Source organism: Triticum dicoccoides, chromosome 3B (assembly GCF_002162155.2).
Source record: "Triticum dicoccoides isolate Atlit2015 ecotype Zavitan chromosome 3B, WEW_v2.0, whole genome shotgun sequence".
NCBI lineage: Eukaryota > Viridiplantae > Streptophyta > Magnoliopsida > Poales > Poaceae > Triticum > Triticum dicoccoides.
The window spans coordinates 98863377-98877871 of NC_041385.1; the positions used below are offsets into that span (position 1 = coordinate 98863377).

General features: G+C 43.0%; 2 protein-coding genes across 4 annotated transcripts; both read right to left on the minus strand.

Moving 5' to 3' along the window:
• Nucleotides 1–2989: 2989 nt before the first annotated feature.
• Nucleotides 2990–7349, minus strand: LOC119275003 (transcription initiation factor TFIID subunit 15b-like). Of its 3 annotated transcripts, none has more exons than XM_037555783.1 (8): nucleotides 7184–7349; nucleotides 6875–7106; nucleotides 5581–6397; nucleotides 4395–4545; nucleotides 4218–4296; nucleotides 3521–3721; nucleotides 3362–3405; nucleotides 2990–3247 (listed from the first exon to the last, which is right to left on the minus strand). In XM_037555783.1, the coding sequence occupies exons 1-6, from the start codon at nucleotides 7236–7238 to the stop codon at nucleotides 3613–3615; spliced, it is 1443 nt and encodes a 480-aa protein (XP_037411680.1). In that variant the 5' UTR covers nucleotides 7239–7349; the 3' UTR covers nucleotides 2990–3247; nucleotides 3362–3405; nucleotides 3521–3612. The 3 variants fall into 3 exon arrangements, with proteins under 3 accessions (XP_037411680.1, XP_037411678.1, XP_037411677.1); XM_037555781.1 differs by having other exon boundaries at nucleotides 3362–3411; nucleotides 7184–7348; XM_037555780.1 differs by having other exon boundaries at nucleotides 2997–3247; nucleotides 3362–3721; nucleotides 7184–7348.
• A 3153-nt stretch (nucleotides 7350–10502) lies between these two features.
• Nucleotides 10503–12080, minus strand: LOC119280915 (uncharacterized protein At5g43822-like). Its single transcript, XM_037561601.1, has 6 exons — nucleotides 11949–12080; nucleotides 11530–11648; nucleotides 11239–11415; nucleotides 10880–10927; nucleotides 10635–10699; nucleotides 10503–10546 (listed from the first exon to the last, which is right to left on the minus strand). The coding sequence occupies exons 1-6, from the start codon at nucleotides 12078–12080 to the stop codon at nucleotides 10503–10505; spliced, it is 585 nt and encodes a 194-aa protein (XP_037417498.1).
• Between the last annotated feature and the right edge of the window lie 2415 nt (nucleotides 12081–14495).

Genomic DNA, 14495 nt, shown 5'->3' on the forward strand with positions numbered 1-14495 from the left:
CCACATCAAAGTTGTGCATTGGTATTCAAACATCATGAAATACCATGCGGTCGGTGGTTGCCCTATAGGAACTCACTCGCGTGCGGCGCTTCCATCTGTGGGCCCGCGAGGTTATCTTCCATCACTTCGACCCAATGAGAGAGAGGCACATTTGAAGAACAAGGAGTATTAATTCTTTTAGGGTTGTGTTAGGGTAGGAGTATATATATAGTACGTGTCGAAGGGGAGATGGGACCAACATATACTAGGTGTCACACATGAATCTCACTCTGTGTGGGGACTTTGCGGTTTTTGAGGCAAATGCCACATCGAAGGTTGTGCTTTAGGTATTCATGACATCACAACCACACCCTCTCCATATATATGTTTTGGCACACATGCAAGCGATAGTGGTTGTCCTGTGGCACTAACTCACGTGGTTATCGGTGATGCTTCCATCTTTCGGCCCGCTTGGTCCATCACTTTCACCAGGTGTTCGGCGATTTGTCTGCTCGGCGATGGACTCGGACAACGAGGAGGCGCTCGCCGCTCTGTTGGAGGAGGAAGCCGATGTCGACGTCCAGGAAGAGGAACATCTCATGGTCCTCGTCGCCCTGCTCGCGAGCGATGAAAAGTCGCGGCGAGGTGGCTCGACACTGGGGCGGCTGAAAGCAAAGAACTATCATCGTCTGAAAGGCTACTGCATGCTCTACTCCGACTATTTCGCCGACACTCCACTGTACGGTGACAAAGTATTTCGGCGCCGTTACCGGATGAGGCGAAAGCTTTTCCTCAGGATTGTGAATTCCATCCGGGAGTTCGACGGCTACTTCAAGTGCAAGAAGGATTGCACCGGCAAACTTGGATTCACCTCAATCCATAAGTGCACGACAGCTATGAGGATGCTTGCATACGGAGCTTCTGATGATTCACTCGACGACTATGGGCGCATGGCCGAGTCCACGACCATTGAGTGTTTCTACAAGTTATGCAGGGCAGTGGTTGCAGTGTTTGGACCGCAATATTTGTGAACACCCAATGCGGAAGACACTGCTTGGATCGTAGCATAAAATGCAGCAAGAGGATTTCCTGGGATGCTTGGAAGCATCGACTGCATGCATTGGAAATGGAAGAACTGCCCATTTGCTTGGCAGGGGATGTACAAAGGCGCCAAAGGCGGTTGCGGTGTGGTGCTTGAGGCGGTGGCCACACAGGACCTCTGGATTTGGCACTCCTTTTGTATGCCAGGAACTCACAATGACATCAACATGCTACAGTGCTCCCCTGTCTTTGCCAAGCTTGTTGAAGGCCATTCTCCTCCGACGAATTTCGAGATGAATGGGCGGCACTACAACAAGGGGTACTACCTAGCTGATGGCATCTATCCGAGATGGTCTACATTTGTGAAGACTATCTCAAACGTTGTGCCAGGAGGCAAGAAGTCTCACTTTGACAAGGTTCAGGAGGCTTGCAAAAAGGATGTCGAGTGGGCATTTGGTGTGCTCCAATCTCGATTTGCTGTTGTCCGGTACCTGCTCAGACCTGGTCAAAAGATCAAATGTGAAAGATCATGACTTGCCGTGTCATCTTGCATAATATGATCATTGAGAGCGAGCAGAAAGAGCCAGTGTTTGACACTGAACCATACTACATGCAGGGTCCTCTTGCCCAAGTTGACACCAGCTACCGGCAACCTGGACTGCCTATCTCAATATGCGTCAGGAGATCCGAGACCCATAGGTGCATCAACAACTGCAGCAGGATCTGGTGGAGCACCTATGAAGGCTCAAGGGCGACGCCTAGCTCAAAAGTTTTTATTTGTTGAAGTATATAATTTGTATTGAACTATTTTATTTCTATTGATTTTCTCTGATGAACTATGTGATAAAAAATTACTTATGTTAGAGAATTCACGCCAAACCATGCCAAATATGGGCCGATTCGCGTCGATATCGTGCCATTTTTAGCCGAAAATGGGTCAAAAAACGGGCACATTTGCGCCAAAAACGGGCCAATATCGGCACCTGGGGGCAATGAATGGGTGCCCAACCGCCCACAGAGCCGATTATACTGCCGGCTCGCCCCTAGGCAGCGATTTTTATGCCTCCTGGGGGACAACGGCTGGAGATGCTCTAAGGAACAAAATGGGTGATGAATATATGAACAATTATTTGGTTACATTCGTTGAGAGATAATTTTTCAATCAAGTGAAGGATGAAGATGTCATCAATCTATTCCAAAAAAGGCGACCACAGAGTTTTATTGTAAGAAGATATCCTCACTTTATCAATCAAAAAGTACTTATAGATTCATGTCAGATACATTGAAATATTGCTATCGCCGTTATGCTAGTGTTGTTTTGTTCATACATTGCTAGTGTTGTGTTGTTTGGTTCATATACTACATTTAGAGCAAAAAAAAATTGAATGAATACCCAGCCTTCATTTCATTTTTCTTCATCTTCTTGGGCCGCCTTTGAGCTCCTCAACGATCGGGTTGCAGACGCATGTAAAATCGCACGATTGCCGTGGTTTTGGGGTCCACGAGAAAACCTAGTTTATCTGTGAGCTGATTTCTGTGATGGTTCAACGTCCACGCGTGGTAACGTACGCACGCATTGCGCACGTCCTGTCCTGAGGAGGGCAATCAGAGTACCAATATAAACTGATACACATCAGGTAATCCTCTTGGTAACACATAAAACGCATTTGACCTTCTACTCGCTACAATTCTTCTGACGAAATAAGTGAAACATTACTAAAGTACCGTAAGTTGCTCAAAACATCACCGGATGAAGTGAAATATTACTAAGTACGTCATATAACAGCTGCAATGAAACATTACTCGAGTAGTATGTCATATGACACTGTTGTTTACCATGAAGAACCATACGAGGAAAGAAATGAATTGAAGAAAATCAGAGCCAATTGAACTGAAGCTGGATCTGCAGCTTCAGGATTGTCTGAAAGAGCAGACCGCAACGACACGACACTGAAGTTCAGTTAGCAGATGGAAACTCGGAAGGACTAGATAAAGGAAATGTCGTTAAGAGCTGCTAATTTCCTCGTGTTCAGAAGGGCTTTACTTCAAGTAAATTAAATTTTACAAATAGATGGAAAAAATCACTGAGGTGCAAGTCTACGAAGATTCTTTTCACAGAAACACACCGCTAGCAGACTATCCTGGATCAAGCGAATCAACCACACAACAAAAACGCCCTACCTGTTCTCCAAAGCAAAATCCAAAGCTTACAGCAGTGATCCACCGGCTGAATACCATGTGGAATGTAAGCATTAGATCAAAAAAGGAAAAAATGATAATATGGTGAAACTAATCACCATAAGAGCAAAGCATTGCATAATCATAATAGATTGGCACTCACCTGTAATAACATCTCAAACATATCAGCATTTGGAGCTTATCCAGCTGCCTCTAAGGAAAAATTCACATAACATAGATCAATCACTTTTGACAAACAAACATCCGACCAACACTGGAGTAAGACAATGGAACAGAAGTCCAGGAAAAGCAGACAACCTACCTTACGATCTCCTGTATGAGTACAAGTCCAGAGAGAACATGAATATAAATGGTTTCTTGCAGATGACAATCTTAGTAATTATATGACTCTTTTCAGTACGGCCGCGAACGTGAACCACCACCCTGGTTTCTGTTAGGCCCATGGCCTCCTCCATCTCTGCGTCTATCCCCGCCATAGCCGCCGCCTCCACCACGTCCGCCTCTGCACAACAAGTAATGAGGCAAACAGGTTATATATTAACATCATACAACCAATCATGATTTTAGTTATACTCAGCTGGAGATACACAAGATATATGCTGATTTAAAGGCTCAGCTGCTTAAAGAAAAATCGCATAATGGTCAACTGTACTTGGCAATGATTCCAGACTTTATCTGGTCATCCAAGGCATATGTAACATGGCAACAATGTCTGATACGTTATTTGATTCAGGTTAACTTGGTTGGGTTCCATTCTGTCCTCTTCAGGCCAAAATGCAACAACCAGACAACTCATTGCATATTCTCATATCTGCTAAATAGTTTTAAGAGGCCTGTAAATCACACAATGACACAGGACAAAATAATATGACAATGCTTGGAAAATACGAATTGAGATATCAAACTGTAGCACGAGCCAGATGGTATAATTGGCCCAGAGTAGACATTACATTCCAGAATTTGCACTTATCAGATAAAAACAAGCAAGATGTACTTACCCATGACCAGATGTAGGAGCTCTAGGTGCTGATTTCTCAGCCATCACAACACTAATTTTACGGCCTCTCATGTCATAATCTGAAAAGGAAGAACAACATATGCATTATGAAGTGGAAAGCACAAAGTGTTAAATAGAAAAATGTGATGCATCATTGCAACCACAGCACTCAACATACCGTTGTAGAATCCACCAGCTGAATGAGCAGCAGAAGGATCTTCATAAGCAAGGCAAGCATCTCCTTTGGCTTTCCCAGAATCATCAGTGTAGATTTTTATGTTCCAGGGCCACTGGTCTTTGTAGCCACGTTTTTGCTTGATCCTTCCAACCTTTTAAAAAGTAGTTGCAAGTATTGAAAGAACAAAATAAAATGACCAACAAGTGCTCGACATAATTGAAAAACAGCAGTATTCTGTTCTCTAAGATTAGCAATAGCAATGGGGGCCCCATCTCGCGAGTTCTTGGGCAAAGATATGTTGCCTGACCGACTCAGCATGGCCAAAAAGTTTTTAAGTAAAAAACTAAAACACATACTGAAGTAACAGTGATTAAAAAAAATTGGCCTATTTTGGAGTAGAACTATGTGAGCAGAGTCAAGCTGATTATTACTAACTATGTACTCCCTCCGTCCGGAAATACTTGTCGGAGAAATGGATGAATCTAGATGTATTTTAGCTATAGATACATTCAATTTTATCCATCTATCCGACAAGTATTTCGGGACGGAGCGAGTATCAGATAGAATTACCCTCACTATGTGAGCAGAGTCAAGCTGATTGTTACTAACTACTCCCTCCGTCCCAAAATTCTTGTCTTAGATTTGTCTAGATGCGGATGTATCTAATACTAAAACGTGACTTGATACATCCGTATTTAGACGAATCTAAGACAAGAAGAATTTTGGGACAGAGGGAGTATGTAATTTTGGGACGTATTTAGACGAATCTCAGATAGAATTACCCTCACTATGGTCTCACCACACGTAAACTTCACATTTTATTTGTAAGCACCATATCTTAAAAGAATGATAGACGAGGTCCAACCATGCAGTGATTATAGAAAATATTACTAATATCAACAAGTGCAACTTACATACTTAATATGAACTATGAACTGATGAAAACAGAACACAACTTCACATCATATGACACATCATATGACACAGGCAATAACAGTCCAAGTGGAAAGTGAAATATTTTAAGAGGAACACATACCAGGCATTCAAGCAATAAAGAACTAATATATACAGTTCAAATTAAGGAGCACCTCACAAAATATGTTTTTAGAGGACGCACAGATCCACAGCATGCGGAGCTCTAGGATATTACATATTGATAAAGAATTCAAGAGAAGGTAAACTATACCTGGCCAATTCCTCCAAAAAGCTCTTGCAGTTCCTCAACAGTCACATCAGGAGGCAGGTTTGAGATGTAAATCCTTGCATTGTCGCAGGAATCATCACAGTTTGCATCACACTGCTTAACCTTTGTAGGTTCAGGGGCAGCATTTGCAGAATAACCACCACCGCCTCCGCCTCCGCCATGATAAGGAGGTGGAGCACCACCTGCGCCTCCACCCCCAGGCACAGACCGACCACCATAACCACCATCATATGTAGGTGGCAGGCCTCCTTGCCCCCCTGGGGCACCGCCACCATATGGATTCGGAGGTGGGGCTCCATAGCTTGGTGGGTAAGGGCCTCGACCGCCACCATAGCTGTTAGGGGGTGGCACTGCAGAGTCTGAACTGTACACACTGTTGCCTCCATAGGAACTTGGGGGCGGTGCGTAGTCACCTGGAGGACCGCCATAGGATGGAGGGCCTTTAGGGGGAGCCTGCCCATAGCCACCGTCACCTTGGTTGTTCTCTTGGCCTCTTCCGCCATAACCACCACCGCTCCCACCACGGTGGTCATCAAAACCACGGCCGCTCCCACCATCACGATTGTACCCTCCTCTTGCTCCCCCGGCACCACCATCACGACCACCAGAGTTGTAATCCCCATCACCTCTGCTGTAGCCACCACCCCCTGAACCATGATCACCACCACCACGACTGTACCCTCCACCTCCACCAGACCTATCGTACCCGCCGCCACCACCACCACCTCCACCTCCACTTGGGTTAACTGCCCCACACTTATTGCACTCAGTCCTCCTTGCAAAGTTCACATTAAGGCAGCTGCAACAAGAGTTCATGTATTTTTAGTCTCAAGGATTCCATAGAAAATAATACCCTCAGCATGAAAACAACTGGTAGTGTTCACAAAACTAGAGCCCACTAATTTTCCAATAAGAGCACAACATCGGTAAGACATAAAACCGTCAATTAAGTGTATGCTCTGGTGTAACAACCAATAAAATATATAGCGGAGTAAATAACCAGGGCAAATACGGCATATCAACATATAGCCCAGCAATATTTTCGAGCGTAAATTGCACATAGGAATAGCATCACATCACAAGTTATGATTTTAAAGCCATATAGGGCATCTAGCAGAAGTTCAAACTAAAGCATCAGAATGATGTGATGTTTGAAATTCCGGTTACGGCGCTACAACATAAGCTCCCAACAATAAAATGCCATGGAAGGCCACGGCTGGATCAGCCGAGTCCAACGCCAAATCCTAGAGCGAGATGATGAGAATTCGATACCCACCTTGCATCAGGGCAAGTCCAGTCACCTTCGCGTCCTCCCCCGCGCCCGCCACCTCTCCCGCCGCCTCCGCCACCGCCGCCGTAGCCTCCTCCTCCTCCACCACCCCCTCTACCGCCACCGCCGTACCCTCCCCCACCGCCGCCACCAGCTCCATATCCTCCACCACCGCCACCGCTGCCGCCATATCCTCCACCACCTCCGCGCCCACGACCACCTCCGCCGCCGCCGCCGCCTACACAGACACGAAAAAAATCAGAAAAACGATCCACGAAGAGGAGACAAAACCGATTCCGAGGATCCTGAGGCGACCTCGGCCGCCGTAGCCGCCGCCGCGGTAGTCGTCGGATCCGTACGACCCCGACATGGGGTTCACGCCAAAGCTAGGGTTTGGGAGTGTTCGAGAGGCCGCGGGGGCGGAGCCGAGTATTCGCGATGCAGGGGGAGAGGCGCCCGCTGTGGATTAGGGCAAAACAGTCGCGACGCGATTGCAAGGGCGAAACATCGCGAACATGGGCCGAATTTTATTGTAAAGAGTTCTGTTTGATTTGCGCTGACCGACTCCGGCAGGCCTTCTGACTGACTGGGGGTTGCCTGAGGCCCACCACGCAGTTCGCGGGTGCAGCGTTCGGCCTGGCCCATTTAGATGTTTTGACGTGTGAAGCCCACTACATAACCGTCCATTCTATTTGTGTGTTTATCGTCTTCTCAGAAATCTTTTTTGTGATGTTAAATTAAAAACACATTTTTGTGTGTGTTTATTGTACTGTTTTTTTGATCTGTTTCAATTTTATATGACTAATCTTTATACAGAAATTCATATAATAACCATAAAGCAATTCAGCAACCATGAAGTGAGTCATAACAGTTCTCTGAAAGAAAATTTTAAGAATTTTGCACTCAATCTGAATCTTGATTTAAAAGACACATTCTATGATTTTAATGGAGCCGAAATACATTTCTCACTTACACGGCATGCATTAATGAACATGACTAGTGCAACTTCATATCGGGTCTTGCATGTAGGACACACCTGCCAAAGATTTGTGGCTTATTTAGTAAATGTTAGGGAAGATGTCTAGATTGAACAAACAAATGAAGGATAAAGATCCATGACTAAAAGTTACATGGGGTTCTTTGAAGTCAGTGTCTCCAATTTTCACTTTTTGCATTGCATTCCACCATAACATTAGTGAAGAAACTATAGAAGACCTTTTTTCTGGAAAAAAATATAGAAGACAAAGCCTGCATAAAACCATATTAGCCTCAAAGATTTCGAAAAGTCGCACGAACCACCCCACCCAACCGATGAAAATATATGATCATAACGCGTGTTATGACAAAATACACATCCCTTGACTCTTGGAACAAACGTTGACGAAGTGTACTTCGTCACCAAGCTCATACGAAGATGACTGTGCGCACCCTGGCACGGAAGAATAGAAGAGGAGTACCTTCGCCTTTCAGCAACATAGGCCGAAGGTCAAACCAAAATTCATAAGATCAGGGTCTTACCATGTCAACACACCACGAGGGAGATAGAGCCTCGAGAGTTTTTGTAAGTGGGATTTATTTTAAAAGCATTCAGGAATTTTTGTAAGTCACACAAGTGATGGGTTCTCAATTCTACCCCCCGTCCGATAATATATGGTGTATTATTATTTTTTGTTAAGTCAATCATTCTATATTTGACCAATTTTAAAGAAAGAAAATCAACATCTACAATGCCAAATAAACAAAATACGAAATTATATTTTTATGGTGAATTTAATTATACTAATATGATAGAGTAGATATTACTCTCTCCATTTTTGTATACAAGGCTATATCAAAATTACAATTTGCAGCTATACAAGGCCACTAACACAAATCGATGTAAAATTAATGAGGTTTGCCTCGTACAAGCAAGCGAAAACATTAATACCTCGTGCATGCATGCGGGAGTGAGAAGATTGATTTGCATGCATTGTATTAATCAGCCAATGAGAAGTGAGAGAGTTGTCTTGTTGTGCGTTGGAAAGAAAAATACACATTAATTAGCATGTCAAGCAAGGAAAAAAAATACTAGTTTGCAATATTGGTTTAAGTAGTCATTAATTTCTACCTTGGTATCTGTAATATGGGTTTGTGACCTTGTATACAAAAATGGAGGGAGTAATATTTTTCTCACTCAATTAGGCTCAAGGTAGGGAAGCTTGACTTTTAAAAAAAATACACCTTATATTTTGAAACTGAAGGGGTACAATTTTTTCTACCCTACAAAATCTATTTCAAGGACTCAACATGGTCCATGAGAAAATTGTGACCAGGAACGATGAGCATCCACCCTATAAACACATGGCCGATATTAGGGAACATTTTTTAGTGCAATTTGGAAACAACTTGAACTCAGACGACGAGTGTTGATTTGCATCCCATCTGAGTTATGTACGCGCAGTTTCTCTTTCGCCCAGCTGGCGATTGATCACCTGGCGATTGTTCCTCATATGACCAGGTCCAGTTATCATATATGTTACCAGATTTTTTGAAATGGTTGCCGGTAACAACTTCTCTTGCAAGAATGAAAAAACTTTACGAAAGAGAATCCCAGCACAACCTGACCATTCACATTCAATAATTTACATGTTCTTGTACGGTTGTACCAAGTATGGAAGAAATATATCCCTCATAAAAATGTTTGAAAGATATAAAACAAATTTGTAATCTCCAGGAACGATAGTTATACAGTACTCCCTCTATAAAGAAATATAAGATCGTTTAGAGGGAGTACAACTTTAAGTTAGGTCATAATCGTACGCACATTAGCAGCTTCATGCAAGAAACTCCCAGTAACTTTATTAAAAATAACTCCCAGTAACTATTTTCAGTAGACCACTTTAAGTTGCAGCAGATCAATAGTTTGATACCAGCTTCCAAAAATAGAGCCTTAGACGATACCACGAGACGGAACATTGCTACTTCCCAATATGTTCGACCGCACTATGCACCAACTTACAGGTTTATAAGTCGTGGAGAAGCGATCGCAGGAGCTTCTGAAACGTTTGATCATGCATACAATGCACAGGCTGCTGAAACACTAGCATTACGGAGAGGGCTCCAAATGATATCTGATATGGGATGTTCAAAAATTGAAGTGGAATCCGATTGTTTGGAACTGATGGATGCATGCAACAGAAAGATAGATATTCGAGGACCTAATTCCGCATTACTTGCAGATTGCTTTCACTTGGCTCATGGTATTACATCAATCTCTTTCAATCACTGTCCCAGGGAAGCAAACAGGTTGGCACACTTTCTGGCTAGGACTTGTTTCGAGTCTAAGACTAGTTGTGCTTGGTTAGATGTTACTCCTAATTTCTTATTACCACTTGTACTTCTTGATGTAACATTGCCACGTTATAAATAAAAGTGCCAGCAGGCTTTCCTTCAAAAAAAAAAACTTACAGGTTTACAAGCCAAACGGTTCTGTAAATTAATTCCAGCTTTGTCACGATTGCTATAGCAATTGGGGCCATTAAACCTGAAACTGCAGACTCCTTAATGCTTTGTCCAGATAAGAAAGTAGATAAAAATACAGTGGCTTCAACATGTCTAGGCAATAAGGCTCCCGATGGTAGGATACACACTCAACTTAACAAATTTCATCCGCAAATATAATGTCGAAAATAGATTGCACTGCAAAACGAGGAAGATACAGTGGAGTAGCATCAGATCAAAGCATTATTAAAAATCATATCTTCAGTTGTATTGTTTCATTTCTTACCTTCATCTTTCGGTATGTTTGGTTGGTCTACCAAGAGTTGACGCATTGCAGCGATTTCACTTGAACTGCAAAAGAAAAGGCACCAAAAGTAAATGAAGAAATATAAAAATCAAGATTTGGCTAACTGCTGGTTTTAAGGGACGGGAGGGGGATTAGTATTAGGTAAACTAACAGAGATACAGAATTATCGGAAACAAATCTAAGGAGATCAAAAGAGAATTTAGTGGTCATAAATTCCAACTTGCCTGCTTTTCCATGTCAACAAAGATATGATTGATGATTTCAGCGCATACCTGGCATATCAATGTATTATCAGTAAAGAAGTAGCTTCTGCTATGATAAAAAGAGTAAGATACATATCAATGAACTTTCAAAAAAGAAGGCAAATAGCATCTTAAACATATGACACCAGCAAAAACAAAATGCTACAAGAGAGATGGTACTGGTGAAAGCAGGTGAGTTTCCCATATATGAGATGGCAAATGTACATATCAGCAATAGCGCGAGAGTCAAATGAGTCAGCTACATATTATTAGCTTCATTTTTTTTTGAGGATGTTCTAAAAAAACAGCAGGTTTGGTGAAGGTATTCACTTGGTTCTTACTCAGCCTGGTGCATGTCAGACAGCGTTTGTAGCTCACCCAAGCAATCCGCAATAGTTGGCAAAATTCCCACTTGTAACTGCAACTGTTTCACAGTGAGTGCCAATCCACCCCTCACCATCTGATTAGCATCATGCAGTACCTTGCTCAAACCTTTGGCAATGCCACTGAACTCCTCCCTGAAAAACAAAATGCAGCAACATTGTAACACCAACTCGAAACAATTCCATTGCATATGCTTCTAGAGTTGGACCAAACCAAAAGCGGTTGCAACAACAGTGACAGCAGCTTACAGAGCCTCCTTCACTGAAACAAATATGAGCTCCAGGCTCTCCATCTGCACCCCCAAGAGATCCTCCCTGAAGTTGGGCACACACCACAGGACACCGTAATTTTTAGCATCTCCAAGTACCTTGTCAACACATGATGCAGAGTAAGATTTTAAATCCTCCAGATACATGAGAATCCAACATCACAATGCAGCTAGGTAGCCACTAGTCACTAACATTAAATGAGCACCCTAGCTTGCATATTAGCAGCAGTATCAGGGAACCACCTTACTGTGAACCGTGTAGAACATTTACTGGATTTCTCAAACCCCATTACAGCTGCGGAATTGAGCATGCGCGGCACATCACTGAAGCTGCTGCCTGCTGCGTACAAGTAGGACGCAGATAAGCGCAAGGAAGGATCTGAGGAGAATGAAAGCTACTGGAAGGCGGGTGATGATGGCGGCGGCATTGGAGAACTGTAACAGGAGGCGGGAGTTGAGGTCATCCCATCGCTCCGTCTCCTCCCGTGCCTTCCTCACCCGCTTCTGCATCTTCCGCGCCGCAGCCTCCATCCCGATCGACCGCTCGTCTCTTTTCCCTTCGCGACCCCGGTCCTCGATCAATTTCTTGGTGGGGCTTGCCTGTTGGCCTGTGTGATAGGCTTGGGCTCGCTGGACTCGACCTGACCACAATGACGTTTTGAGGAAAAAAAGCTAACATACTTTGAGCTAACAAGAATCATATAAATATTTTTCTATTTGGGAGCAGACTCGAGATGATTATGGCTGTGTCAAACTAACTATGCAAGGTTTTCTCAAAAAAAAAACACTAACTATGCAAGGTTTTTTTTTTTGATGAAAAGGGCTCCTGCCCCAGTTCCATTTTCATAGAAAATGAAACCCACAGCTAGGGGCTTTGCCACACCTACGTAAATTATTTTACGTAACTTACGTAGTGGCTGATTTGGCCTAATTTGGTTGGAAGAAAGTTTAGGCCCAGGCCCACACCGTGAGAATAGGGGGGGCTGATTAGTTTAGAAAGGAAAGAACGTAAAGGTCTAGCATTATTGCAGAGTACAATATCAATTACGGACCGCGGGAGGAGATTGTGGTATCTCTCCGGCATAAACTCCCCGAGTCCCACATATAACAAAAACAGCTGATACAAACCAAGCTAAAAATGTTCTCAAGCCAAATTATCGACTGGCAGTCTCCACACACACAGAAGGGACATGAGAGCCCTCAACTAACTCCTCCATGTCCACCGAGCCTCCCATCTTTTGCATGGAGTATTGCAGCCAAAGCTCGTACCTCTTCAGCCTGGCTCTGGCCAGAGCAGCAACGGTGGTTTTCTTGCAGCCTCCCAAATGGCTACAATGATCATCTCTACGCGCTCTCTTGCAACTCCTTTGCATAGGATCTTCCAGACGTTGCAATATCCTGCAATCTTTCTCAGAACCACCTGCACACCCATTCATATTGTGTTATTAAAACACAGGTCATTTCTACATCTCCAGATAGCCCAGAGAGTAGCTGATATAACAAGATTCTCAGCTTGCCAGTTTTTATTTCTACTCCACATTTCTGCCACTTTATCAAGAGCAGGTAATTGGAGACAACCTAAGATGGAGTGGATATTTCTCCAAATTTCCATAGCTACAACACATTCAAAGAACAAATGGTTGATATTTTCACCTTCAGAGCAGAACAAGCAGGATAAATCATTTAAGTGTTGCTTCTTAACAAGGTTCTCCCTAACCAATAATTTGTTATGAGCTAGCAGCCACAAAAAGATGTGAATATTGGGAGGGACATGAATTTTCCACATGTCAGGAATATGAACTGGGCTAATGCCCCTAAAATTAATCATGGCATACATTGATCTAATAGAATATACGCCATTAGACTCATGTTTCCATATTAATGCATCATCTTCATCACAAAAAGTTATAGATTGCACAATATTTAACAGGTCATACCACAAGAGAAGCAATCTATTATCAACACATCTTCTAAATGTGATTTTAAGGTTATTCCCATCCCAAAGGTTAGCAATAGCTTGGTTATGCTCATTGACAATGCTATACAATTCCCAGAATTGAATAGCCAAGCTACATGACCCAAACCAATGATCTTCCCAAAATTTGATTCTCTTCCCATTGCCCACTTTCCATTGATATCCATGTTTGGCTGCTTTAGCAGCACATAAAACCCCTTTCCAAAAAGGAGAAGAGTTATTATCAGGGCAGGAGAATATATTGGGATTATTGGCCTATACTTATAGTCAACAATCTGCTTGAACATCTTGCTACCACCATTATGGAATTTATAAACCCAGGAGGCTAGTAGACTTAAGTTCATCTCAGCAATATTTGGGATCCCCAAGCCCCCAAATTGTTTTTTCTGGGTCACCAAACCCCACTTGGCAAGGTGATATTTATGGTGCCCCTCATAATTATCCTAGAAGCAGTGAGCCATCTGTGAGTTGATCAAATTAATAGCCCACTTAGGGAATTTGATCATGCTCATTAGATATGTGGGAATACTAGCTAGAAATGACTGAACTAAGACCAATTTTTTCTCATAACCTAGTAGTCTGCCTCTCCAACCAGCAGCTCTCTTCAGCATCTTATCAACCACAGGTTGCATGTCTTCTCTCCTGAGCTTGGAGTAATGAAGAGGAAACCCCAAGTATTTTAAAGGAAAAGACCCCAGTCCATAGGACAGGGCCTGAGCTACCTTATGAGCATCATCCTCTTGAACATTAATAGGGATTAGATCACATTTATGGAAATTTATTCTAAGCCCAGACATGTGCTCAAAGCAGGATAGAAGCCATTTCAAATTTCTAGCTGAGACCAGGTTGTTTTCTATAAAAAGGAGTGTATCATCTGCATACTGCAGACTTGTCACCCCCTGAGGAAATATATTGGACATCAACCCAGTCAACATGTTACTTTTTGCTGCTTTATTAAGCATCCTGCTAAA